Here is a 25,635-nt window from a genome sequence, read left to right on the forward strand (position 1 = left end):
AGTTGCTGTGCAGAACCCCTAGTCGCCACATTCCGGCGCCTGTTCGGGGAGGCCGGTACGGGAATTGAACCCGCGCTGCTGGCCTGCCTTGGTCTACTTGAAAAGCCAGCTATTTAGCCCCTTTACACACCATCCTCTTATGTGGCATCTTGTCAAGTACCTTTTGAAAATCTAAATCCACTACATCTACAGGATCCACTCTGTCTCTCCCTGTTATAACCTCAAAAGAATTCGAGAAAATTTGTCAAACATGATTTACCTTTCAGAAAGCCATGTTTTTTTTTGTAAAATATTTTTATTCTCCATTTTCACATTTTCTCCAGAATTTACACCCCACCCACAAGCAGCAAGTGGTAACAAATACAAAGTCAATTTCCTTATCAACAACAATGATCCCATCCTCCCACCACCCCAAGCAACGACCCACCTGACAATATAAGCATCAAATAGAACAAACCCTCCCACGGTGGGACAAACAAAGGAGAAATAAAAGAGAAAGGAATTAGGAATCGCCCATGGTCACCATTAACCTATAGAGTCCCTCCCACTCCCCCCCTCCCCCTAACGTTCAATGCCATCCAATCCCCGAAAGAGTACCATAGATGACACCCATGCATTGCAAACCAACCCCCCCCCCCCCTCCCTGGGCCCTCCCCTCCACTTCCTCTTACAAAAATCCTCCCCCCAACCTCTGTTCCTTCCCCCCATCTTTCCACCCCAGCTAGACTCATCGGGACCTATTTTGCCAGGCTCCAATGGCTGCAGCCCCTCCCCCCACCTCACTCCCATTCACTGGACGGCTTAAACCGGCCAGCGTGGAGGCCCCCGCCCGGGTCTCTTTCCCCCTTGCCCGGTCCCAGGAAAACCAAGAAATCCCCTTTAGCACACAAACCCCATACACGCCCAAGCCCCAAAGAACCATCATTGCGAATGAAAGTCCCATCTCTTCCCTTGTCCAGATATATACAACGTTGGCTCATTTTGCACAAACACCAGCACGCAGTGAAAAAGTACAGCTACATGAGGCTACATCGGTACATGACCACTTTTCAATTCAGCTACAGTCCTTCTGCCTTCGCAAACTCCTCCGCTGCTTCCGCCGTCCCAAAATAAAAGCCCTTGGATTTGTAGGTCACCCTCAACTTAGCTGGGTATACTATGCCGCACTGCACCTTGCTGATGTACAGTGCCTTCGTCACCTGGCTGAAGGCAGCCCGCCTCCTCGCCAGCTCCACCGTAAAGTCCTGATATATGCATATACCAGCTCCAGCCCACTGCACCACCCGCTTCTGCTTTGCCCAGCACACAACCTTCTCCTTCACACTGTACCTACGAAAACACAGAGTCACTACTCTTGGCGGCTCACTCTCCTTTGGTACAGGCCTCCACGACTGCTGAGCCCGATCCAGTTCATATCGGGAGGGATCATCACCCTCCCTCAATAACTTCGCCAACATCGTGGCAAAATACTCAGTCGGCCTCGGGCCTTCCACTCCTTCGGGAAGACCCACAATCCTCAGATTCTGTTGCCTGGATCTGTTTTCCAAGTCGTCCATTTTCGCTCGCAGACCCTCGCTGATCTCTATCACCTTCCGCATCTCCTTCCCCATCGAGGTAAGTTGATCGCTGTGCTGCAACAATGTCTCTTCTGTCATAATATACACACAGGTATATGATGGTGCACAGACAGGCAGTGATTGACACACAGGATGACCAGTGAACACACAGAACACAGCAGCCAATCACCAGACAGGACACGCCCACTATAAGGCCAGAGGGCACTAGTTTTCCTGCTCTCTTGGGATGCAGCCTCTGAGACAGTCAGAGCCTGTGAGCAGCAACTAGAACATCCACCATGTGGTAGTAAGATAGTCTGGTCAGGTTAGCCTCAGGTCTCCAGTCAAGTCAGCATAGTGTCAATCCACAGTTAAAGTATGTATGATAGTTAAGAGTTCAATAAAATCAAGTTGCATTTCTTCAAATGTTGGAAGCCTGTCTCTCACTGCTGCAATAAATGCAGTCCTCGCAGACCCGGCACACCCAACACATCACGGTACCAGTGAGTCATGCTCGAGTTTGACGGGCCTACCTTGAGATAGTCTGCCTTTGACCAGCGATCAGCCATCCGGTAACATGGACAGCGTCCGCCCTCCCCCGCAGCTCCGCTTCGCCGGCAACCTCGGTGCTAACTGGAAGACTTTCGAGCAGAAGTTCCAGCTGTATCTTGACGCCACCGACCTGGAAACCGCATCGGATGCCAGGAAGATCGCTCTCTTCCTCTCTACAGCCGGGGACCACGCTAGCCACGTCTTCAACTCCCTCACCTTTGCTGAACGCGAGGACAAGACAAAGTTTAAAACAGTCCTGCTGAAGTTCGACAGCCACTGTGACATCGAAGTCAATGAGAGCTTTGAACGCTATGTGTTCCAGCAGAGGCTGCAGGGTAAGGATGAACCTTTCCAGTCCTTCTTAACCCACCTCCGTATTCTCGCGCAGTCCTGCAACTACGGCTCCGCTTCCGACTCCATGATCCGCGACCAGATCATTTTCGGGGTCCACTCCGATCCCCTTTGCCAGCAGCTCCTTAAGGTTAAGCAGATCACCCTTACCATCGCCATCGAAACCTGCGTCCTCCACGAGTACGCTAACAACTGGGACTCCCATATCAAGGCTGCAGAGATGGCGCGGCAAGGCCCCCACGATGCGGAGCGGGTGCAGGCCGTAAAACAGCTCCAGGGCCTGAGCCTGGATGAGGGTGGCCATTGCACGTGCTTTTCCCGGCCTCCTGCGCATGCGCGCCACGACCAAGGGGACGGCGAGGCCGATGACCGAACTGCGCAGGTGCGCACATCATTCGACCGCATCGCGCATGCGCGGTGGCGCACAGACCGTCCTGACGCCGGCGCCATGACGTGCAACAACTGTAGCTCTGCCCATTTAAAGCGGCAATGTCCCGCGAAATCTCGACGCTGTCTCCAGTGTGGCAAGCTTGGCAACTACGCAGCCCTGTGCAGATCTGTTCAACTGCCTAATACACAGTGATCCCAGTCGCAGCGCAGGAACGTCCGTTCAGTACAGCAACCCGTTGCAGACTCCGACTCAGACATGGTTCCAGATTCCGACACCGAGCGCCTCACATCTCCATTCCGGGTCGGTATCATCACCAAGCATACGATGCCTTCAGCGAAGAAGGTTAAACAACTCCCAGTGATGAGCATTGATCCGGACGACAAGTGGTGTGCCACCCTCACAGTCAACCAGAACTCGTCGCCCGCCACAGAGACTGAATTTATAGACTGAATGTTGCATTACCTTGTGATCCGTTTACACATCTGTACACATTGTTTCTTCCTAATTTGTTATCTGCCCTCTATCTGCACTAGACACCTTCCCATGTGAATATGTTAACATACTTTGTATATACTCAGGCTCATGTACACACACACATTCACTATTTATTGACCTTCACACATTTTTTAATAAGAAAAAAAAGGGGCGGAGATGTCATAATATACACACAGGTATATGATGGTGCACAGACAGGCAGTGATTGACACACAGGATGACCAATGAACACACAGAACACAGCAGCCAATCACCAGACAGGACACGATCACTATAAAGCCAGAGGGCACTAGTTTTCCCGCTCTCTTGGGATGCAGCCTCTGAGACAGTCAGAGCCCGTGAGCATCAACTAGAACATCCACCATGTGGCAGTAAGACAGTCTAGTCAGGTTATCCTCAGGTCTCCAGTCAAGTCAGCATAGTGTCAACCCACAGTTAAAGTATGTATGATAGTTAAGAGTTAGACCATAAGACCATAAGACATAGGGGCGGAAGTAAGGCCATTCGGCCCATCGAGTCCACTCCACCATTCAATCATGGCTGATTTCAACTCCATTTACCCGCTCTCTCTCCATAGCCCTTAATTCCTCGAGAAATCAAGAATTTATCAACTTCTGTCTTAAAGACACTCAACGTCCCGGCCTCCACCGCCCTCTGTGGCAATGAATTCCACAGACCCACCACTCTCTGGCTGAAGAAATTTCTCCTCATCTCTGTCCTAAAGTAACTCCCTTTTATTCTAAGGCTGTGCCCCCGGGTCCTAGTCTCCCCTGCTAATGGAAACAACTTCCCTACGTCCGCCCTATCTAAGCCATTCATTATGTTGTAAGTTTCTATTAGATCTCCCCTCAACCTCCTAAACTCCAATGAATATAATCCCAATAAAATCAATAAAATCAAGTTGCATTTCTTCAAGTGTTGGAAGCCTGTCTCACTGCTGCAGCAAACGAAGTCCTTGCAGACCCAGCATACCCAACACATCATCTTCCACTTCCTTCAGCACCTCGCCTTGCTCCCGTACCTCCACTACTGCGCTCAATACCGCCGCCCTCACCAGGGCAATGGCCTCCTCCAACAGCGCTTTCAATATCGCCCCCATCTCCTTCCTCATCGCCTCCATGTGTTTTGTGAACTGCCTTTCGAGCTCCACAGCCATCACCGTAGTCATTTCTTCAGCCGTGGGCAATGCGGCCTCCCCTGGTACCCCAGCCTCCACTTTTCTTGCTGTCCCCGCGGTGACCTTTCCACTCCCCGACGGACTTTCAGCTGCTTTTTTCACGGCCGTTTTTGTACTTGTTCTCAGCATCTTCCTTCACTGTGCCTTCTTCCTGCTTCCTGCCGCCTCTGTTACCCCTGGGAGCGGGCGTTAGACCCCGAAAATGCCGTTCCCGAGTGGGAGCCCTCCAGTGTGCGGCTGCCTCCCACCCGCTGTCACCGGAAGTCCCTCATAAAACCATGTTGATTAGGTTTGATTGCATCCCGCATTCCTAAATGATTAGCTATTTCCTCTTTGATTATTGACTCCTGCTTCTTGCCAACAATAGATGTTCAACCAACTGGCCTATAGTTCCCTGCCTTCAGCCTTTCCCCCTTTTTCAACAATGGAGTCACATTAGCTGTTTTGCGATCTTCTGTTATTCTCGTGGGATTTAGCAAGTTACTAAAATGGATTCACTGGTCGGGATTCTCCGAAATCCCGGGAAGTGTTGATGTCAGCGTAAACACCGGAGTGGTGCACGCCGGCATCAACGGGCCTCCTGGCCCAGCAATTCAGCGGCCCTCAGGGTGCCAGCACAGGGCCTGAGTGCTGCGCACTGCTCCGGCGGCGATAGGCGGCCTGGCACTGCTGGCGCGGGTCCGCACATGCGTGTGACGGCGCATGTGCGTGCTGGCCGTTTCCGCGCCGGCGCCACGCAACATGGCAGAGCCCTACAGCAGTCCCGCGCGAATGGAGGTAGGCCCCCTCCAGATCGCGGGTACCCGCCGACGATCGGTTGCCCCTGGAGTCTGATTCCCCCCCCCCCCACCGGGACGGCCACCGTGGACGCGTGTCCGAGCTCCCGCCAGGTGGTACCAGGTTGGAACCGCGCCGGCGGGAATTGGCGGAACTCGGTGGGAATTCGGCTGGTTAACGGCAGAGAATCGCCGCGGTGGCCTCTTTCAGCTGCCCCCGACCGGCGCCGCGTCGACCGCGTGGCCGCGATCGGTGCCGATATTCCAGTCACCAATCTGGTGTCGGAGCGGTGTGGCGGGAATTTCCTGTGTCACCGGTGATTCTCCAACCCGGAGAATCCCAGCCACAATCTCTGCAGCCACTTGGTTTGTCCAATCAATATGCAGATTAAAATGAACCATGATAATTGCAGTTCCCTTCAAACATGCCCTTAATATTTCCCCATTGATTCTCTGACCTCTTGAGAGGTCACATTTTGGAGTTCTTTAGACTTCTCCTACCCTTGTCTTCCATCCCCCATTATTCATGATTTAAACCCAAACTAATTCTACATCACTATCTACTGCCTTTATATCATGAACCAGGACTGTTCTGAAACCTTCATTGATTGACAATGCTACCCCGCCTCCTTTCTCCTTTGGCCTGTTCCTTTGGACATTGTATACCCTGGAATGTTTTTTAAAAATAAATTTAGAGTACACAATTATTTTTTCCAATTAAGGGGCAATTTAGCATGGCCAATCCTCCTACCTTGCAAAAGTTTGGGTTGTGGAGGTAAGACCCATAAAGACACAGGGAGATGTTCAAACTTTACACGGACAGTGACCCGGGGCCGGGATCAAACCCGGGTCCTCGGCATCATGAGGCAGCAGTGCTAACCACTGTTCCCTATACCCTGGAATGTTGAGCACACAGTCCTGGTCATCCTGTAATTTCGTTTCTGTAATAGCTAATACATCATACTGATAAGTTGCAATCTGTGCGACCAACTCATCTATCTTGTTGCATTCAGATAAAGAACATGTTTTACAGCCTTCTGCAACTCTGGATTTGCTCTTTGATGCATATTTTTGTTTATGTTTCCTGCCCCAGCCTGTCACACAATGACAGCCTATTTCTTTCAGTAGGGAGTCAATCTCCTGATTGAGCCATGGTTTCCGGTTAGGGAATGTACGCACTGCTTTCTTTGGCAAGCAGTCGTCCACACATTAGCTGATGAAGTCTGTGACGGTGGTGGCATACTCATTTAGGTTGGTCGCTGATTTCTTAAATATGGATCAGTCCACTGTCTCCAAGCAGTCATGGAGGAGCTCTTCTGTTTCCTCGAACCAGCACTGCACAACCTTCTGAGCCGGACTCTCCCGCTTGAGTTTCTGCTTGTATGCCGGGAGAAGGAGCACCGTCTTATGGTCTGATTTTCCAAAGTGCGGTCCGGAGTTGGAACGGTAGGCGTCCTTGATTTTTGTGTAGCAGTAGTCAAGAGTGTTGTCGAGGCCATCGAGGAGCTCCCGGGAAATCTTGCTCGCTACGTCATGTAGAACTTGTACCATTCAATCGCGCCATTGTATTTGGTCCTTGTTAAACAGGTCATGGGACATCTTGTGAGAGGAGACAGAAAAATGCCTTATGCTTTGGATACAGGTGAAGTAGTCAAGGGGAGTAACCAGGTTTGTCTGTAGTTGCAATATGCCATAGGATTTTAATCTGACAAGAAGTGTCTTTCAGTTTGCTCTTGAAAGCTTCTCTCCAAGGTCTCTGCATGGAGAAAATCAAGTAAAATCTGATTGGCTGTTAACATTATTTCTAAGTGGTATTTGAACTATATTGGTTTGCTTAAAGGAATATTTAGTGGCAGAGTTAGGAAGTAAGTTTGAGTTTCTTATTTTATGAGGAAAGATTGGACAGGCTCGTTTTGTATCCGCTGGAGTTTAGAGGAGTAACAGCTGACTGGATTAAATCATATAAGATCCTGAGGGGTCTTGACAGGGTGGATGTGGAGAGGATGTTTCCTCTTGTGGGAGAGTCTAGAACTAGGATCGGTGTTCAAAAATAAGGGGTCTCACTTATAAAATGGTGATGAGGTGAAGTTTTTCACTCAGAAGGTTGTGAGTATTTGAAACTCTTCCTGAAAATGCTTTGGAAGCAGTGTCTTTGAATATTTTTAATTCTTGGTAAGAAAAGGGAGATAGGTTATCGGAAGTAGGCAGATGTAGATTTGAGGTTACTTTCAGATCAACCAACAATTTATCAAACAACAGAGCAGGCTGGAGGGGCTTAATGGTGTTATGGGAATGTCCCTTTAAGAAATGTTTTTGTCTTATCGCATGGCTTCAGTGATTTCATTGTGTGGGTGGAGCTGGGCTGTGGCTCTGTGAGTTTTACTTTCGCTTTGAGTTTGGACTGGTTTTGAACTGCACAGGTTGAAAGAAGTGTCTCTCTATCTTCATTTTAAAAGCTGATTCCAGACTGCTTGGTAACTTAAAAGAGATAATTGCTTTCTGTAAGAAATTCAAACCTGCTGTTTGAAAAGGGGACCCAGAATATCAACAACAACAGTCTTATGCCAGTGAGAATTCTGTGTGCTGGGCCACACCTTTGAAAAGGGGTTTCTGGTTTTACTTGGATTTTGTTATTGAATTGGAACAGTTAAGGGGGAATTCAGTAAGGGTTATACATAGATTACTGTAGCTGTGTGGGTCGTCATGTTTGTAGTTGATAAAAATTCTTACAGTGTTGGTTTATACAAATGGTAACTAAATTTGTAGAATAAAGCTTGTTTGTTGATTAAAAGTGCCTAAGCACTCTGTTGAATAACACCTGAAAGACAGGCTCTTGTGCTCATCCTAGCCAAAATTATTAAACAGTTATAGGTCAGGTGAACTCCATAATATACTTTGGAGTTTTCAAAACTCTGGCCCATAACAATGGCCTTCTCCTGCTCCTTGTTTATATGTTCTGGATTGCCAATGCCTTACTGACTATACCCCAATGAATCTGGAAATCAGTTAAATTACAATCTAAACCAACCTTTGAAGCCCAATAATCTTCCATCAGAATTTTTGTGCTAAAAATCCCCAACAAATATTTCTATCCTTGATTTTGTTACCTCTCCAGTACTGCTCCACCTTTTCTCTGCAAAGTATTTACTTTGTTAAAGATGCGGAATAATTGAAAGTTACTATTTAAATAAACAGCTTTGTTTAAGAGATTTAATTTACATTATTCACAGAGACAGCACAAAAGATGAAGTTAATCACAATCTGTTAACAATTCTTTCAGTAAGCGAAGACAGTCAGATCGAGTGTACTTCCAAGTTGCAGCGCTAATTGTATAAGATAGATTTTGCTGTTGAAATTAGTTTTTAAATTAATTTTACGGGGTGTGGCATTTCTGGCTTGGCCTATATTTATTGCCAATCCTGAATTGCCCTTGTGAAGAAGGTCATGAGCTTCCTTCTTGAAATGCTGCAGTCTATGTGGTGTTGATACACACATAATGCTGTTAGGGGTTTAAACCCAGCGATAGTGAAAGAATGGTGATATATTTCCAAGCCAGGGTGTCTTTCCAAGTCAGCATGTCCCTGAAGAAAGAATGAACATGAAAGCACATTGCCTCATCCGCAATGCAGATAGGTCACTAAAGACCCTGTAACCAACAAAGCATGCCAACCATGAGGCATTGCAGGACATTTAGCTCTCTGAATAAGCTACTCTCAACCAATAATGATGATGCTGTCATGAATATGGGATTCACCTGGTGAAGGTGCTACACGAAAATGATTCCAAATAAACCTGTTGGACCTGGTGTTGTAAGACTTCTTATTGTAAGCTGAGGGCAGGTTTTTTAAAAATTCATTTTCGGGATATGGGCTTCGAAGGTTATGTCCAAATTTATTGCCCTTCCCTAGTTGCCTTTGAGAAGGTGGTGGAGAGCTCTCTTCTTGAACAGCTGCAGTTGTTAGGGAGGGAGTTCCAGTATCTTGACCCAGCAAGAGTGAAGGAATGGTGATATATTTCCAAGTCAAGACGGTGAGTGACTTGGATTCACCTTCAGATGGTGGTGTTCCCATGGAAATGCTTCTCTAGTCCTTCTAGACGGTAGCGTTCGTGAATTTGGCAGGTGTCGCCTAAGGAACCTTGCTGAGTTCCGGCAGTGCATTTTGTGAAGGTACACACTGTGCATTGATGAACTGCTTTGTCCTGGATGGTGTTGAGATTTTTGAGTGTTATTGGTCTGCGGTCATAATGAAATTTTGTAGATTCCACACTGGCCAAAATAGAATTTTGGTCTTTATAGTTAAAGGAATATTGTATAAAAGTAGAGACGTGTTGATGCAACTGTGCACAGCATTGGTCAGATCACACCTGGAGTACTGTGCACAGTTTTCGTCCTCTTATTCGAGGAGGGATGTAGTTGTATTAGAGGTAGTTCATAGGAGGTTCACTAGATTGCTTCCAGACATGATGGGTTTGGCTTATGAAGATAGATTGAGCAGTTTAGGCCTATACTCTCTCAGGTTCAGAAGAATCAGAGGCGATCTAATTGAGGGATATAAGATGATAATCGGTATTGACAAATGCTTCCTCTTGTGGGGCAATCTAGAACGCGAGGTCATAGTTTTAGGATAGTTATAGGGGCTGGTTTAGCACAATAGGCTAAACAGCTGGCTTGTAATGCAGAACAAGGCCAGCAGCGCGGGTTCAATTCCCGACTAGGTGCCGGAATATGGCGACTCTGGGCTTTTCACAGTAACTTAATTGAAGCCTACTTGCGACAAGAAGCGATTATTATTATTATAAGGGATAGCAGATTTGAAACAGAGATGAGTGAATCTGTGGAATTCACTATCCCAGAGTGGGATAGATGGCAGGCCATTGAATACATTTAAAGAGGAGGTAGACAGATTTTGAATTAGTAATGGGTTGAAAGGTTATGGAGAATGGGCAGGAAATTGGAGTTGACACCGAGAGGAGATCAGCCATATTGAATGACGGATCGGGCTTGAGGGGTTGAATTGCCTAATCCTGCTCCTAGCTCTTATGTTCTTTTTCTTCACAAGGACTGTACAGTGGTCACTCCTGCCGATACTGTCACGGACAGATGCACCGGGTGAAGATAAGGCCAAGAATGTTTTACCCTCGTGTTGGTTCCCTCACCACCTGCCATAGACCCAATCTACCATTATGTCCTTTAGGACCCAGCCAGCTTGATCTGTGGTGGTACTACCGGGCTGCTTTAGGTGATGGACATTGAAGTCCCCCACCTAGCCCTTGCCATCTTCCGTGCTTCCTCCAAGTTGTGTTGAACATGAACTGAGGGGGGAGAGTACATGGTAATCAGCAGGAAGTTTCCTTGCCCATGTTTACCTGGTGCCATGAAACTTATATGGGGGTCCAGTCAATGTTTTTTTTGTAAAGTATTTGAATTCAAATGTTCTACATTTTTACAACATATAAACCCAAACTCAGTGCCACGCCCCCCTCCCCCAGAACCACTGCCCCCCCCCCTCCCCCATTCCTTGACGGCAACCAGATCCACAAAATGTAAGACAAACAAACCCCACCTCTGTTGGAACCCCTCAACTGCCCCTCCCAGAGCAAATTTCACCTTCTCCAAATACAGGAACACTATTAGATGCCCCAGCCACACCAAGGCACAGAGGGGAAAAGCTGACTTTCACTCCAATAAGACCCGCCTGTGAGTGATCAATGAGGCGAAGGCTAAGACATCTGCCCCTGCGCCCGTCTGCAACTCCGGCAGGGAAGATACCCTCAACATGGCCTCCAGGGGACCCAGCTCCAAATCCACGTGTAGAACCTCAAACATGGTGCTGAAAAACAACCCCAAAAATTTCTTCATCTTCGGGCAGGACCAGAACATATGGACATTGGGTCCAGAGCCAATTATAGTGAACTCCCAGGGCAACTCCTTCCCTACTATATACCACTGTGCTGCTACCTCTGCTGGGTCTGTCCTGCCAGTCGGACAGGACATACCCAGGAATGGTGATGGTGGTGTCTGGGGCATTATCTGTCAGCTGTGAATCCGTGAGTATGACTATGTCAGACTGTTGCTTGACCAGTCTATCAGACAGCTCTCTCTTGTTTGACACAAGCTCCCAGATGTCAGTAAGGAGTACTTTGCAGGGTCAACAGTGCTGGGTTTACCATTTTTATTTTCAGTGCCTAGATCGATGCCAGATGATCAGTCTGGTTTCTTACATTTATATTTTCTTTGTAGCGATTGGATACAATTGAGTGGCTTATTAGGCCATTTCAGAGGGCAATTAAGAGTCAGCCACATTGCCGTGGGTCTGGAGTCAAATGCAGGCCAGACTAAGTAAGGATGGCAGATTTCACCACTGAGAAGCTTCTCTCCTGCCACGTGTGTCTCCCACGCACATCCCCAGAACTTTAAATTTTGACTGTAATCACGGGGGACTGCAATCAGGAATGGAGGACACAGTTAAAATTCCACCCCTTAATTCTCCTTCAGGTCCTGACTTGACATGGAATTCACTTCCATTCACAATTCCTTCTCAGTCTCAGTGTGGTTCTTTTGTTAATCCTTTAATTTGATTGGTTAAGGGGATACTCTGTTAGTTGTCCTGTCCACTTCGCATCTGGTTTCCCCTCTTAGCTACGTCATCAGCTCATGGAACTAAAATGAACTAACAGCGGATGTCATCCCTGAAGAGATTCTGGCTCTGATTTTCATAACCCTGTTTGTTACATGCTTTTCGTTCTCATGTTTCAGGATGGGAGGAGTGCCCTGCACATCGCTGCAGCACATTCAAAGGATGAAATTGTTCGTCTGCTGTTGGCTAAGAAGCTCGACCCTAATCTGACAGGAGGGGTATGGATACAGTTACTTTACAGACAGTGTGCATTGCTTATTTGCCTGTGATTACTCAATATCACTAAAGAGAAAGATGGACGTGTGCATGGTGTACCAATGTAGCATTTATCGGATGCCATGAAGCCACTCAAAGTGTCAGCTGGTGAAGAGTACACTGAATGAAAACCAATAAGAAGTTGTGTTGATCAAACGTGCTGATTAATTCTGCTGCTGTTGCATGTTTTTGTGGGAAGCTGAAGGTTGAATTCAGTGGCAAAAGGCACAAGTTGTGATTCATTGTGACTGAGGCAGGGCTCCGTCACTTTTTCTTAACGGCACAATTGGGCAAAATAAAGGTCAAGTTCAGTCCAAGCTGACGGTAAGCTGTTCCACTTTGTAAAACCTTTATTTCGAAGTGCGCAAAGAAGGGGTGGCACGGTGGACCAGTGGTTAGCATTGCTGCCTCACGGTGCCGAGGACCTAGGTTTGATCCTGGCCCCGGGTCACTGTCCGTGTGGAGTTTGCACAATCTCCCCGTGTCTGCATGGGTCTCACCCCCACAACACAAAGATGTGCAGCGTAGGTGGATTGGCCATGGTAAATTGCCCCTTAATTGGAAAAAAAAGAAGTGTGCAAAGAGTACAAGGGTGTCCCAGAAATCTGCAAAATCACGGAGGAAGATAGGAGCAGGAGTAGGCCATGTAGTCCCAAGCCTACTACACCATTTAATAAGAACATGATTACACTGGTTGTGGTCCCAGTTCCACATTCCTCTCTTCACCTTCAGAACTCTTGGCTCTCTTGCCTAACAAAAATCTGCCTCACTTCTTGAAATAAATTCAAAGACACAGCCTCCCCTACTTTCTGGGGAAGAGGTTCCACCCGCCAGTGATCCATTGGGTGAAACGGTTTCTCCTCATTTCTGTCTTTTAAAAGGAAGATCGCTTATTTTAGTTTTAGATTTAGATTTATTCTCACAATTACCGAGGTACAGTGAAATGTATTGTCCTGTGTACAGTCCAGACAGATCGTTCCATGCATGAAGAAACGTAGGATATATGATAAATACACAATGTAAATACACAGACATTGGGTGAAGCATACGGAGTACATTCCTACAACAGTGGAGAAGATGCGTGGGGCGATCAGTTCAGTCCATAGAGGGTCATTCAGAAGCCTGATAATAGCGGGGAGAAGCCGTTTTTGAACCTGTGTGTGTGTTCTCAGACTTTTGTATCTTCTGCCCGATGGAAGAGCTTGAAAGAGAGAATAGCTCAGGTGGGAGGGGGTGGTTGCCCCTTCGTTTTAGCTTTAGTTTTAGCCTCTCCCGCAAGAGGCACAAATTGCAAACACACTGAAGATGCTAAAATTAGCTTGCTTGTACTTGGTTGTCTTAAAGATTTATCTCAGATAATAGCACTTTTATATTTTGAAGCAAGAAGATCCAAAGTGAATTGGCTGTAAATGGAGTGACCTTAATAACTTCTTTGCCAAATCCCCGAATCATTACAGTACAGAAAGTGGCCATTTGGACTGTCAAGTCTGTGCTGGCCCTCTGACAAGTGCCACTGCCCTTCATTTTCCCCATTGGCCTGCAGGTTCTACCTTTGCAGATAATAATCCAATTCCCTGTTGAATGCCTTGACGGAACAGCCTCCAACAACACTCTCAGGCAGGGCATTCTCGCCACATGAAGACATTTTTCCTTGTGTCGCCATTGCTTCTATTGCTAATTACCTTCAACCCGCACCCTCTTGTCCACAATCCTCCCAACAATGGGAACAGCTTCTCCTTATCGGCTCTGTCCAGATGCCTCATCCTATTAAACACCTCTGTCAAACCTCCTCTCAATCTTCTCTTCTTTGAGGAAAACAGTCCCAACTTCTCTACTCTTATCTTGGTAACTGAAGTCCATCATCCCTGCAACCATTCTCATGAATCTTTTCCACATTCACTCTAATACCGTCGCATTTTTCCTAGAGTGTGGCGCCTAGAACAGGACACAATAGCCAGTTGAGGCCGATCCAGTGTTTCATTCAGGTTTAACATAACCTCCTTGTTTTGTACTTTAATAATGCCTAGGATGCTGTATTCTTTCTTAACTGCTCTCTCAGCCTGTCCCGCCACCTTCAATGATTTATGCACATTTAAACTCCAGACCCCCTGCTCCTGAATCCCCTTGAGAATCATACCATTTATTTAACATTGTGTTTCTGTGTTCTTCCAAATAAAATTAATGACTTCACACTTCTGTGCATTGAATTTCATTTGTCACATGTCCACCCATTACGTCAACCTGCCTGTGTCCTTGTGAAGTTCTACACTGTTCTCTTCACAGTTCACAATACTCCCATGTTTTGTAGGGTCTGAAAAGTTTGAGTTCAAGTCCTGTACACCAAGGTCTCGGTCATTAAGAAGACGGGTGAATTTATGATGGGGAATAAGGAAATGGCAGAGAAACTGAGAAAGTGCTTTAGGTTGATGAATACACTCTGAAATCGGGAATATTCCACGCCCGCGCTAGTATATTATTGGGCGTGATGACATTGGGTTGGGTTTCCAATCTCACCACGCCAGCTTCCGATAATATGGTTGGTGGGCAGAGCTATCAATCGCCTGCCCGCTTTGTTCAAATTTCATTAAAGTGGATATCTAAGCTTGTTAATGAGGCACTTGACCTGAATAATATGTAGACTGGGACTTTCCTACCCCGGAAATGACAGACATCGTCATGGAAGGGACAGGATAATTTGGAGTGCTGACTGACATTCCTCCGACTGTCCGAGAGCTGCTCAGCTACATTCTCCGGCAGCTGCACATGCAACTGTAAAGTGCCCTCACCAGACTTGTGAGTCCAAGTCCAGATGCGGAAATCACTGCCGAGCTGCCTGCATGGGAACCTGGATTGTAGTTTTAGGGTACGGGAGATTGAGAGTATAAAGTTCAGGAGCACAGATTTGACTTCGCAGGAGGGGGCCAGTGTTCAGGTAGGTGGTTTGAAGTGTGTCTACTTCAATGCCAGGAATATACGAAATAAGGTAGGGGAACTGGCAGCATGGGTTGGTACCTGGGACTTCGATGTTGTGGCCATTTCGGAGACATGGATAGAGCAGGGACAGGAATGGATGTTGCAGGTTCCGGGGTTTAGGTGTTTTAGTAAGCTCAGAGAAGGAGGCAAAAGAGGGGGAGGTGTGGCGCTGCTAGTCAAGAGCAGTATTACGGTGGCGGAGAGGATGCTAGATGGGGACTCTTCTTCCGAGGTAGTATGGGCTGAGGTTAGAAACAGGAAAGGAGAGGTCACCCTGTTGGGAGTTTTCTATAGGCCTCCAAATAGTTCTAGGGATGTAGAGGAAAGGATGGCGAAGATGATTCTGGATATGAGCGAAAGTAACAGGGTAGTTATTATGGGAGACTTTAACTTTCCAAATATTGACTGGGAAAGATATAGTTTGAGTACATTAGATGGGTCGTTTTTTGTACAATGTGTGCAGGAGGGTTTCCTGACACAATATGTTGACAGGCCAACAAGAAGCGAGGCCACATTGGATTTGGTTTTGGGTAATGAACCAGGCCAGGTGTTAGATTTGGAGGTAGGTGAGCACTTTGGGGACAGTGACCACAATTCGGTGAAGTTTACGTTAGTGATGGAAAGGGATAAGTATACCCCGCAGGGCAAGAGTTATAGCTGGGGGAAGGGCAATTATGATGTCATTAGACATGACTTGGGAGGGGTAGGTTGGAGAAGTAGGCTGCAAGTGTTGGGCACACTGGATATGTGGAGCTTGTTCAAGGAACAGCTACTGCGTGTTCTTGATAAGTACGTACCGGTCAGGCAGGGAGGAAGGCGTCGAGCGAGGGAACCGTGGTTTACCAAAGAAGTGGAATCTCTTGTTAAGAGGAAGAAGGAGGCCTATGTGAAGATGAGGTGTGAAGTTTCAGTTGGGGCGCTTGATAATTACAAGGTAGCGAGGAAGGATCTAAAGAGAGAGCTAAGACGAGCAAGGAGGGGACATGAGAAGTATTTGGCAGGTAGGATCAAGGAAAACCCAAAAGCTTTCTATCGGTATGTCAGGAATAAAAGAATGACTAGGGTAAGAGTAGGGCCAGTCAAGGACAGGGATGGGAAGTTGTGTGTGGAGTCTGAAGAGATAGGCGAGATACTAAATGAATATTTTTCGTCAGTATTCACTCAGGAAAAAGAGAATGTTGTGGAGGAGAATGCTGAGACCCAGGCTATTAGAATAGATGGCATTGAGGTACGTAGGGAAGAGGTGTTGGCAATTCTGGACAGGCTGAAAATATATAAGTCCCCGGGGCCTGATGGGATTTATCCTAGGATTCTCTGGGATGCCAGGGAAGAGATTGCTGAGCCTTTGGCTTTGATTTTTATGTCATCATTGGCTACAGGAATAGTGCCAGAGGACTGGAGGACAGCAAATGTGGTCCCTTTGTTCAAGAAGGGGAGTAGAGACAACTACGGCAACTATAGACCGGTGAGCCTCACGTCTGTTGTGGGTAAAGTCTTGGAGGGGATTATAAGAGACAAGATTTATAATCATCTAGATAGGAATAATATGATTAGGGATAGTCAGAATGGCTTTGTGAAGGGTAGGTCATGCCTCACAAACCTTATCGAGTTCTTTGAGAAGGTGACTGAGCAGGTAGATGAGGGTAGAGTAGTTGATGTGTATATGGATTTCAGTAAAGCGTTTGATAAGGTTCCCCACGGTAGGCTATTGCAGAAAATACGGAGGCTGGGGATTGAGGGTGATTTAGAGATGTGGATCAGAAATTGGCTAGCTGAAAGAAGACAGAGGGTGGTGGTTGATGGGAAATGTTCAGAATGGAGTTCAGTTACAAGTGGCGTACCACAAGGATCTGTTCTGGGGCCGTTGCTGTTTGTCATTGTTATAAATGACCTAGAGGAGGGCGCAGAAGGGTGGGTGAGTAAATTTGCAGACGACACTAAAGTCGGTGGTGTTGTCGACAGTGCGGAAGGATGTTGCAGGTTACAGAGGGACATAGATAAGCTGCAGAGCTGGGCTGAGAGGTGGCAAATGGAGTTTAATGGAGAGAAGTGTGAGGTGATTCACTTTGGAAGGAATAACAGGAATGCAGGATATTTGGCTAATGGTAAAATTTTTGGAAGTGTGGATGAGCAGAGGGATCTCGGTGTCCATGTACATAGATCCCTGAAAGTTGCCACCCAGGTTGATAGGTTTGTGAAGAAGGCCTATGGAGTGTTGGCCTTTATTGGTAGAGGGATTGAGTTCCGGAGTCATGAGGTCATGTTGCAGCTGTACAAAACTCTGGTACGGCCGCATTTGGAGTATTGCATACAGTTCTGGTCACCTCATTATAGGAAGGACGTGGAAGCTTTGGAACGGGTGCAGAGGAGATTTACCAGGATGTTGCCTGGTATGGAGGGAAAGTCTTATGAGGAAAGGACTTGAGGTTGTTTTGTTAGAGAGAAGAAGGTTAAGAGGAGACTTAATAGAAGCAAACAAAATAATCAGGGGGTTAGATAGGGTGGACAGTGAGGGCCTTCTCCCGCGGATGGAAATGGCTAGCACGAGGGGACATAGCCTTAAACTGAGGGGTAATAGATATAGGACAGAGGTCAGAGGTAGGTTCTTTACGCAAAGAGTGGTGAGGCCGTGGAATGTCCTACCTGCAACAGTAGTGAACTCGCCAACATTGAGGGCATTTAAAAGTTTATTGGATAAGCATATGGATGATAATGGCATAGTGTAGGTTAGATGGCTTTTGTTTTTTGACTTCCCATGTCGGTGCAACATCGTGGGCCGAAGGGCCTGTACTGCACTGTATTGTTCTATGTTCTATGTTCTATCTACTCTGGGACAGAGAGAGGATATGATACTGCATCCTCCAAGGGTTCTTCCTCATCCTCGGAGCGAAGTGATGGCTTGGCATCTAGATGGGGGTCAGTGGAAGAGGCTGCCCCTGTGACAGAGAGATAGAAGTATGTGGGTTAGTCCTTCTAAAAGCAAGCAGCCCTTTATCTAGCCCCTGTCTCGACACAGCATCTCCGCTGCACCCCTTCCAGCTAAAAGGCACCCTGGAGGACCAGATAAATACATATGGAGGCTTTTCCCAGGATGGTGAAAGCGATGTGCAAGATGCCTCACTTGGACACTTTTCTGCTTCTCTCCACCACCCTCAAAACTCCATAGAAAGACTATTTGCCTTGGGTTCATAGAAAGACTAGCTGCATGATATCTTGTCAGCTATTACCATTCTAATGGGAAAATGGAGGTTTGTGGTCATGAGTTGTCTGCCCGCCACCAGCCATGTATCTTCGAGGCATTCCATCTCCCTCCCTCCCTTTATTTCTGCCTGAGACTGCAGCAGATGTCATTGGGCACAGGATGAATGGCAGTTCCCCTCCCTACCCCTGCCCTTCCAGCCTTCGCCTGAGTCTTGCCTTTTTTAACTTCACTTGAGCGAGGTTATGAGAAGGAGAAAGCAAAATCTTTGCGGAAGACGTGAAGCTTCCAGGTGCCACTTATATACAGTCGTAAAACTGAATGCTCGTGTACAACTCAATTTGGAGGGCGAATGTAATTCTGGTGAGGTGTCCTTTTAATAAGCATGCCTGAGATGCCAATGCATGCAAATGGGGTTTCCAGAATTGCTCATCAGGAAATCCAACCCATTTTTAACTCTCGTTGAAAGTCGCGAAACCAAATTTTGCAGTTTATCTCTTCATCAGTAAACATATTTTTTGCCACCTGACAAATTTAATGCATTTGTCCGCCACACTTCCTGCGTCTGGTGGGAGTGGAAAATTCCACCCTCAGACGGTTGTTTGCGATTGTTAATGTGAGCCTACTTGTGACAATAAAGATTATTATTATATCAACTTGAAACTTAACAAGAAATTGTATGGTATTATGATCACTATTTCCCAGTGGATTTTTACTATGTCATTACTAATTAACCCTATCTAATGACACAATACTATATCTGAGTTAACTTCATCCCTAGTTTGTTGTTTCCACTATGTACTGCTCCAAGAAACAGTCATGAAAACATTCTACAAACTCATATTCTAATCTGGACCATTCTTACCAATTTGATTGCCCTAATCTATGTGAAGATTAAAGCTCCCCACATTTTCGTTGTTACAAGCTCAATTTATTGTTTAACTACTGTTAGAGGGCCTTCGAAGTACTCTCACCAGTATTTTCTGACTCTTGCTATTTCTAATGTCCACATGATCTTCTGAGGCCAGATCATTTGTCACAAATGCCCTTTTTTTATTTGTTCATGGGATGTCATAGAATTTACAGTGCAGAAGGAGGCCATTCGGCTCATCGAGTCTGCACCAGCTCTTGGAAGGAGCACTGCACCCAAGGTCAACACCTCCACACTATCCCCATAACCCAGTAACCCCACCCAACACTAAGGGCAGTTTTGGACACTAAGGGCAATTTATCATGGCCAATCCACCTAACCTGCACATCTTTGGACTGTGGGAGGAAACTGGAGCACCCGGAGGAAACCCACTCACACACGGGAAGGATGTGCAGACTCCGCACAGACAGTGACCCAAGCCGGAATCGAACCTGGGACCCTGGAGCTGTGAAGCTATTGTGCTAACCACTATGCTACCGTGCTGCCCACGGTAGCCCACAGATGTGGGCTTCGCAAGCTGTGCCAGCATTTATGCCTATCCCTAATTATCCTTGAGGCGGCAGTTAGGAGTCAACCACATTGCTGTGGATCTGGAGTCACATGGAGGCCAGGTCAGGAAAGGACGACAGATGTCCTTCCCTGAAGAACATTAGTCAACCAGATGGGTTTTTATGACAATCGACAATGTTTCATGGTCATCATTAGACTTTTAATTACAGATTTTAATTTTTATTGAGTTCAAATTTCACCAACTGCAGTGACGGGATTTGAACCTGGATCCCCCAAAGCCTTATTCTGGGTCTCTGGTTTACTATTGGACGGCATGATAGCACAGTGGTTAGCACTGTTGCTTCACAGTGCCAGGGTCCCAGGTTCGATTTCTGGCTCGGGCCACTGTCTGTGCGGAGTCTGCACGTTCACCCCGTGTCTGCGTGTGTTTCCTCCGGGTGCTCCGCATTTCCTCCCACAAGTCCCGAAAGACGTGCTGTTAGGTGAATTTAACATTCTGAATTCTCCCTCTGCGTACCCGAACAGGAGCCGGTATGTGGCGTCAAGGGGCTCTTCACAGTAACTTCATTGTCATGTTAATGTAAGCCTACTTGTGACAATAAAGATTATTATTATATTATTAGTCCAGGGAAAATACCACAACAGTCCTTTATTATCAGGGCTACCCTTCCTCCTTTTCCATTCTGACTGTGTTTGTGGAATATTGTGTATCCTGGAGTATTTACTCCTTAACCTTGATCACCTTGTAACCATGTTTGTGTAATGGCGATTAGATCTGGCTCATTTACCTCTATTCATGCCACTAATTCCCCTATCTTACTGCAGATGCTTCATGCATTTAGACAAAGACACCTCTGCCCTTCCTGTCCCACTCTACTTGTCTTTACCCATATCATCATTACACTATTCCAATTCCTCAACTTTGCTCTCTGGATTTCTAAATCTCCCTCCACTTGAATCTCCCGCCACCCTGTTAACTTTAAGTACAGACAGCATATCCAATACCTTGTTCTTATCAATTTAAAAACCCTTCACGAGTATGCGCTACCTGCCGTATCACCATGACTCTTCCCTGTTGAAGACAGATACAAAATATTAGTTTAATGCCTTAGCCATTCACACTGTCTCAATGTGTAAACCCCCATTTGGTCCACATTCCTCCTTTTGCCACCTGGCTACTATTTATTGATGGGTTCTGGATTCCCTTTTAATTTCACTATATTTTCATACCCTCTCTTTACTTTCCTTATTTGTTTCTTCACTTTCCCTCTGAACCTTCTGTATTCACCCTGGTTCTCTGTTATTTCATTCACCTGATAGCTGTCATAAGCACACTTTTTCTTTTTCATCTTAACCTCTATATCTTCTGTCATCCAGTGCGTTTTAGATTTGTTTGCCGTACCTTTCCACATTGTGGAAGAATACCTTGACTTCCACATTGTGGAAGAATACCCCGAACGCTCTTTTTTTAAAGGCAGCCCATTGTTCAGTAAAAGTTTTGCCTGCCAATTTGCTGGCCGAGATTCATTCTTATCCCATCCATGTTGGCCATCCCCCAGTTAATTATTGCTACTCTGAATTGTTCCATGTTCTTTTCCATAGCCAACCTAAACCTGATGATACAATGATCACTGTCCCCTAAATGTTACCCAGATAACTTGATCCTGAAATCTCTTGCGAGCTGAGGACCGCCTGTGCACATTGCTCATTAACAATCGGGTTTTAGACAGACGTAATTTCTTGTTGCCATGAGCCAAGATGGACAGGCCTGAAAGGGTGCCAGTGAACAGCTGGTTTAATAAGCACTATGAGATAGAAATGAATCCAAATGGCGTCTATGACATTAGCCAGCGGGAAGACTGAATTGAAATGTGATTTTACACCGACAGGTTCCCGACTTTGCTAGAATCTGCTAGATTCTCCGCTCTCGCCCGCCACCAAACCCATCGCAAGCGGGGTGGGAAAATTCCACCCAAAGTTTCAAGTGCGTATGACTCTTCTTCAGACTCTTTCATGATATCCTGGGGTTGCAGCCATTGACTTCCAGGCACCACATTCAACTTTCCATATGCTTTGCATTTTCCTGTATTTGTCATCTACTGGCCCAGTTATCTAAAAACTCTAAACGCTTCTGAATCTGATTACGTTGGTTCTCATTATTTGTTTTCCCTCCCTTTTGTTTTATTAATGCCTGTGAACTAAGAAGTTTTGTTCACTGTTGTATAATACAAATTGCATTGTCACATTGGTTGCCGCAGATAAAATTCCAGTGACATCGCTGGTCTGGATTTCATGCAGCAGGAACCAAGGTGGCATGGCCCACGCATTTGTGGAAGGGATTCCTGGGGCTGGGAAAACCACCCACGATTAAGTCGGAGGGTGGAAAGGGCTGAGGTGGGATTCGTGGCCTGAGGCAGAGGCGCATCAATTGAGCCCATCAATGAGCCAATTGGCACCCATTATCCCGAAGGCCAGCGGAATTTAGTCGTATCTCAGGGATAAAATGGAGGGCGCACAGGGTCTCCCCTGCCTTCAGAAGACTGACAAAAAAATCTGTCAGCTTTATAAGCAGCCCCCTGGCAGGGGAAGGACCCAGCATTGGGCAGGCCAAGATTTTGGCCACTGACAGTCACCGCCCCTACTCCTGCATCCCCTTCCTCCCCAGTTGCCCCAACCCGCTTTCACTCAGTCTGGGGTCCCTTCATGATCCTGGGCCTTGGCTGGGCCCGAAGCCTCCAGCAGCCACCACAGGCACTGATAAAAATGATGAGCTGCCGTCCCTGATTGGCACGATCTCCGCCACCGGGGTCCTCAGTTGTGGGCCAGGCAAGACAGCGGCTAATTCTGTGCCTGAAGAGGTCGGCCATTTAAGGCAGAGTTGATTTCTTTTTCCCCTTGGGAGGGCTGTGCTTCTTCAAAAGTGGGGGTAGAAGCAGAATTTTTGAATGTTTTAAGGCAGAGCTAGATAGATCCTTGATAAGCAAGGGTTTTGGCACTTGATTCTGTCGGTTGCCCCCCCAAAAACCGATGGGTATTTCCCCCAACTCTTCTCCCGTCAGCCCGACAACATTCCGGCAACCAGGTAGTGTGTAGACTCGCCAGCTGCATGGACTTTTTATCTAAGTGCATAGGAGCAGTCACCATGAATTTGGGCATAATGTCTGAAATAACTCATGAAAAATATAGTGCAGCCTTTTGTGAGTCAACTAGATTGGCATCGGGACAGCTACATTCAAAAGAAACCCACTGAGCTTAGAAATGTTATTTTTCACTGCACAAAATGAGGAATGCACACAATATATATACTGTTGTAGTATAGTATTGTGTGCCATTATAAACCAAGCAGAAACTTGATAGTTAGGAGAATTAAAAACTATGCTTGCGAGGAATTATTCTTGTCGGCTGCAGTTCCATTGAATTCTAATTCAGTCTTTTCCTCATTAACTTGTGGTAAAATGCCACACATTGCAATCGCTGGCTTACAAAATCATCCGTAAATCTTGCGCAACCAGTAAATGTTAAAGGTTTGCTTTCTGATTTACGATGTTTTGCTGCAGATTAGCATTGAATGTGTCTGCATGTTACAAGAGATGCCCAGTCTCAGTGACATGCCCATTATTTATCTACCCAGTGCTGCTGTACAGTTGGATCAGCACAACGGGCAAGAAACACGGCTCCTTGCGAAATACAGGCATGTATTTCTTCAACATTCATGGTGCTTTTCTTACTGTTCATTTAGCAGCTGACTTCCTATTCTTTCCCGATCTCCAAGCTGTCTTTTCCTCCTAATTCTGTCCCCTTCCTCACGCCCAGTACAATTCTGTGGAATTTGGCTGATTTCCAATTCCCTTTCCAGAGTTTTTCCATTGCCAAGCCTTGACCTTGATTCTCAGCAGTTGGTTATTCAACCATGTACACACCACAGGACCATGAATTCCAGCTCGGGGCACACCGAGCTCGATATTAGCACGCCGATTCGACAGCAAACAACTGTTAGCTGAGTGAGCGAGAGTGGAAGGTGGTCCATTGAGTCCTGATCGCAGTTAACCCAGGGGCAGGGTGGAAGAGGAAAAGAATGAAAAGCTCATCGTGTTATTAAAATGGAAAGATTGCAGTGATGGGCATGGAAAGATTGAAGGCTAGAGGTGAAATAATGATTGTTGAATAGGAGAATATTCATTTACCCAATTTGGCAGCAGAGGACATTGTGATGATTTGTAACTGCTTTATTGCGATACAATAATTCAGCACAAACATTGGTTTTTACTCTCTTTTGTGGATCCTCACCCTGTCCAGATGCTCCGCCTCCCCTCCTGCATGATGTCATAAACAAGGCGAAGTCGAATTCAAACTGTCAATGTTCCCCCTTAAACTCCATTTTAACCACGGATGTCCAGTTGGTACAGTAACGTCCCGCTATTCGTGCGGGGTTACGTTCCCACAAAACCTCAAAAAGGGCAACGGTGAACGTGCTTTTCCATGGGCTCAATCAAATCGGTTCCAGCCATCCGAGAGCAGCATTGGTTTGGGCAATTACTCTGCGCTAAATTGTGGTGCAGTAGCTGTATCGGACAGACGGGGGAGGCTCTGAGCAATACGTTGGTGAATCTTTCGCAATGAGAAGAGTCTATATTGCAGTGGGAATCGGACATTTCCGGGTTCATTCCTTCTTTTGGGGCTGCACGCCAGTTGCAACCATTCCAGACATGGAGAAGAAAATGCAGATAAATGAACATTGCTCACGCGTTGGGCGGTGTGGTGTTCAAAGTGCGGGTACGTGAAAACGGGAATGAGGAAGTCACGTAAGATGGGACTTTACTGTATTTCACTTGTGTACAATTTAAGATCCATGCATAAGTAGACCAAAGAGTCGCAGTTTTATGTGCTTAAGCTATAAGTTATCCTTTATCCTGATAGCAAAGCAGGGATCAATTCAGCCTGCCATATCCATCTGTGGACTCCTAAGCACAATAAATAGTGAGGACCCTTAATTAAATCAAAGTTAATGTGTTCCTCCTTCCGCACAGAAATATCTCTGAGCCTGACATTCAAGAATGCTGTTCTTGAAGTTGATTAGCTGCGGATGCAAAATGACCACCGGTTCATAAATTGTTCTCCTTTCCTTTCAGTGCATGGGCTGAATGAGCTGTCTGTCCGCCCCCATGTGGGAGGCAGCAGCAGCTCAGCCTGCTCTTGGCGTGTTACTGTACAGATCAGAGCTGGGGCCTACTACACAAGATCTGTCTCCGAGCTGAGGGACATTTCAGCAACAAGAGGTTGCCTAAATGTTCCCTGAATCTAGTCCTTGCGATCATTCACTGGAACCTCGTGGATTTCTCTGGTAGATGGAAATGTGTAATTGGATGAAATCAAATTGATTCAGTCGGCTGGCTAACAATCAAGCCAATAATGGATTTCTGATTAAGTTGCTGCAAAACAAAACCCCTCCATTAACAGCAAAGTCTGCTCAAGGCCTATGAACGTAATGATGGGAGACACTTGTGATTACATCTCTTTATAAGTGGTCCCATAACATTTTATTTTATCTTTGGAAAGACATCCTGCAATTGAGGAGCTGTTCCCATTTTATTAAAGATGTTTTCAGTCTTGGAATCCAATGCTTAGAATGTTTCCTAGTGACAGTTGCCATGGAAATGGAACACCCTGTGGGTGACAGCAAACAATCCAGACATCCCCCTGCATGTACCCTGACTTAAGAAGGTAGCATTACTGATTAGTCAAGAGTAGCACAATGATTTGCAGCAGGTAAACAGCAGAGTGGAATTAAAACCATTTTGCAAAGATAGAGATGCAGCAATCATGGAAATATG

The 25,635-nt window shown here is 46.3% G+C and overlaps 1 protein-coding gene across 4 annotated transcripts in view; it reads left to right on the top strand.

The window, feature by feature from the left end:
- The window catches only part of trpn1 (transient receptor potential cation channel, subfamily N, member 1), a 466,288-nt gene that overhangs the window by 99,994 nt on the left and 340,659 nt on the right, over positions 1 to 25,635 (top strand). For 3 of the 4 annotated variants that reach the window (XM_072468296.1, XM_072468298.1, XM_072468299.1), the window contains exon 3: positions 12,056 to 12,154. The exons of the other annotated variant lie outside the window; for it this stretch is intronic. In XM_072468296.1, coding sequence (XP_072324397.1) covers positions 12,056 to 12,154 — 99 coding nt within the window. The remainder of the gene's footprint in view (positions 1 to 12,055; positions 12,155 to 25,635) is intronic. 4 annotated transcript variants of the gene reach the window in all.

The sequence above is a fragment of the Scyliorhinus torazame genome, chromosome 11, assembly GCF_047496885.1.
Source record: "Scyliorhinus torazame isolate Kashiwa2021f chromosome 11, sScyTor2.1, whole genome shotgun sequence".
Classification (NCBI taxonomy): domain Eukaryota; kingdom Metazoa; phylum Chordata; class Chondrichthyes; order Carcharhiniformes; family Scyliorhinidae; genus Scyliorhinus; species Scyliorhinus torazame.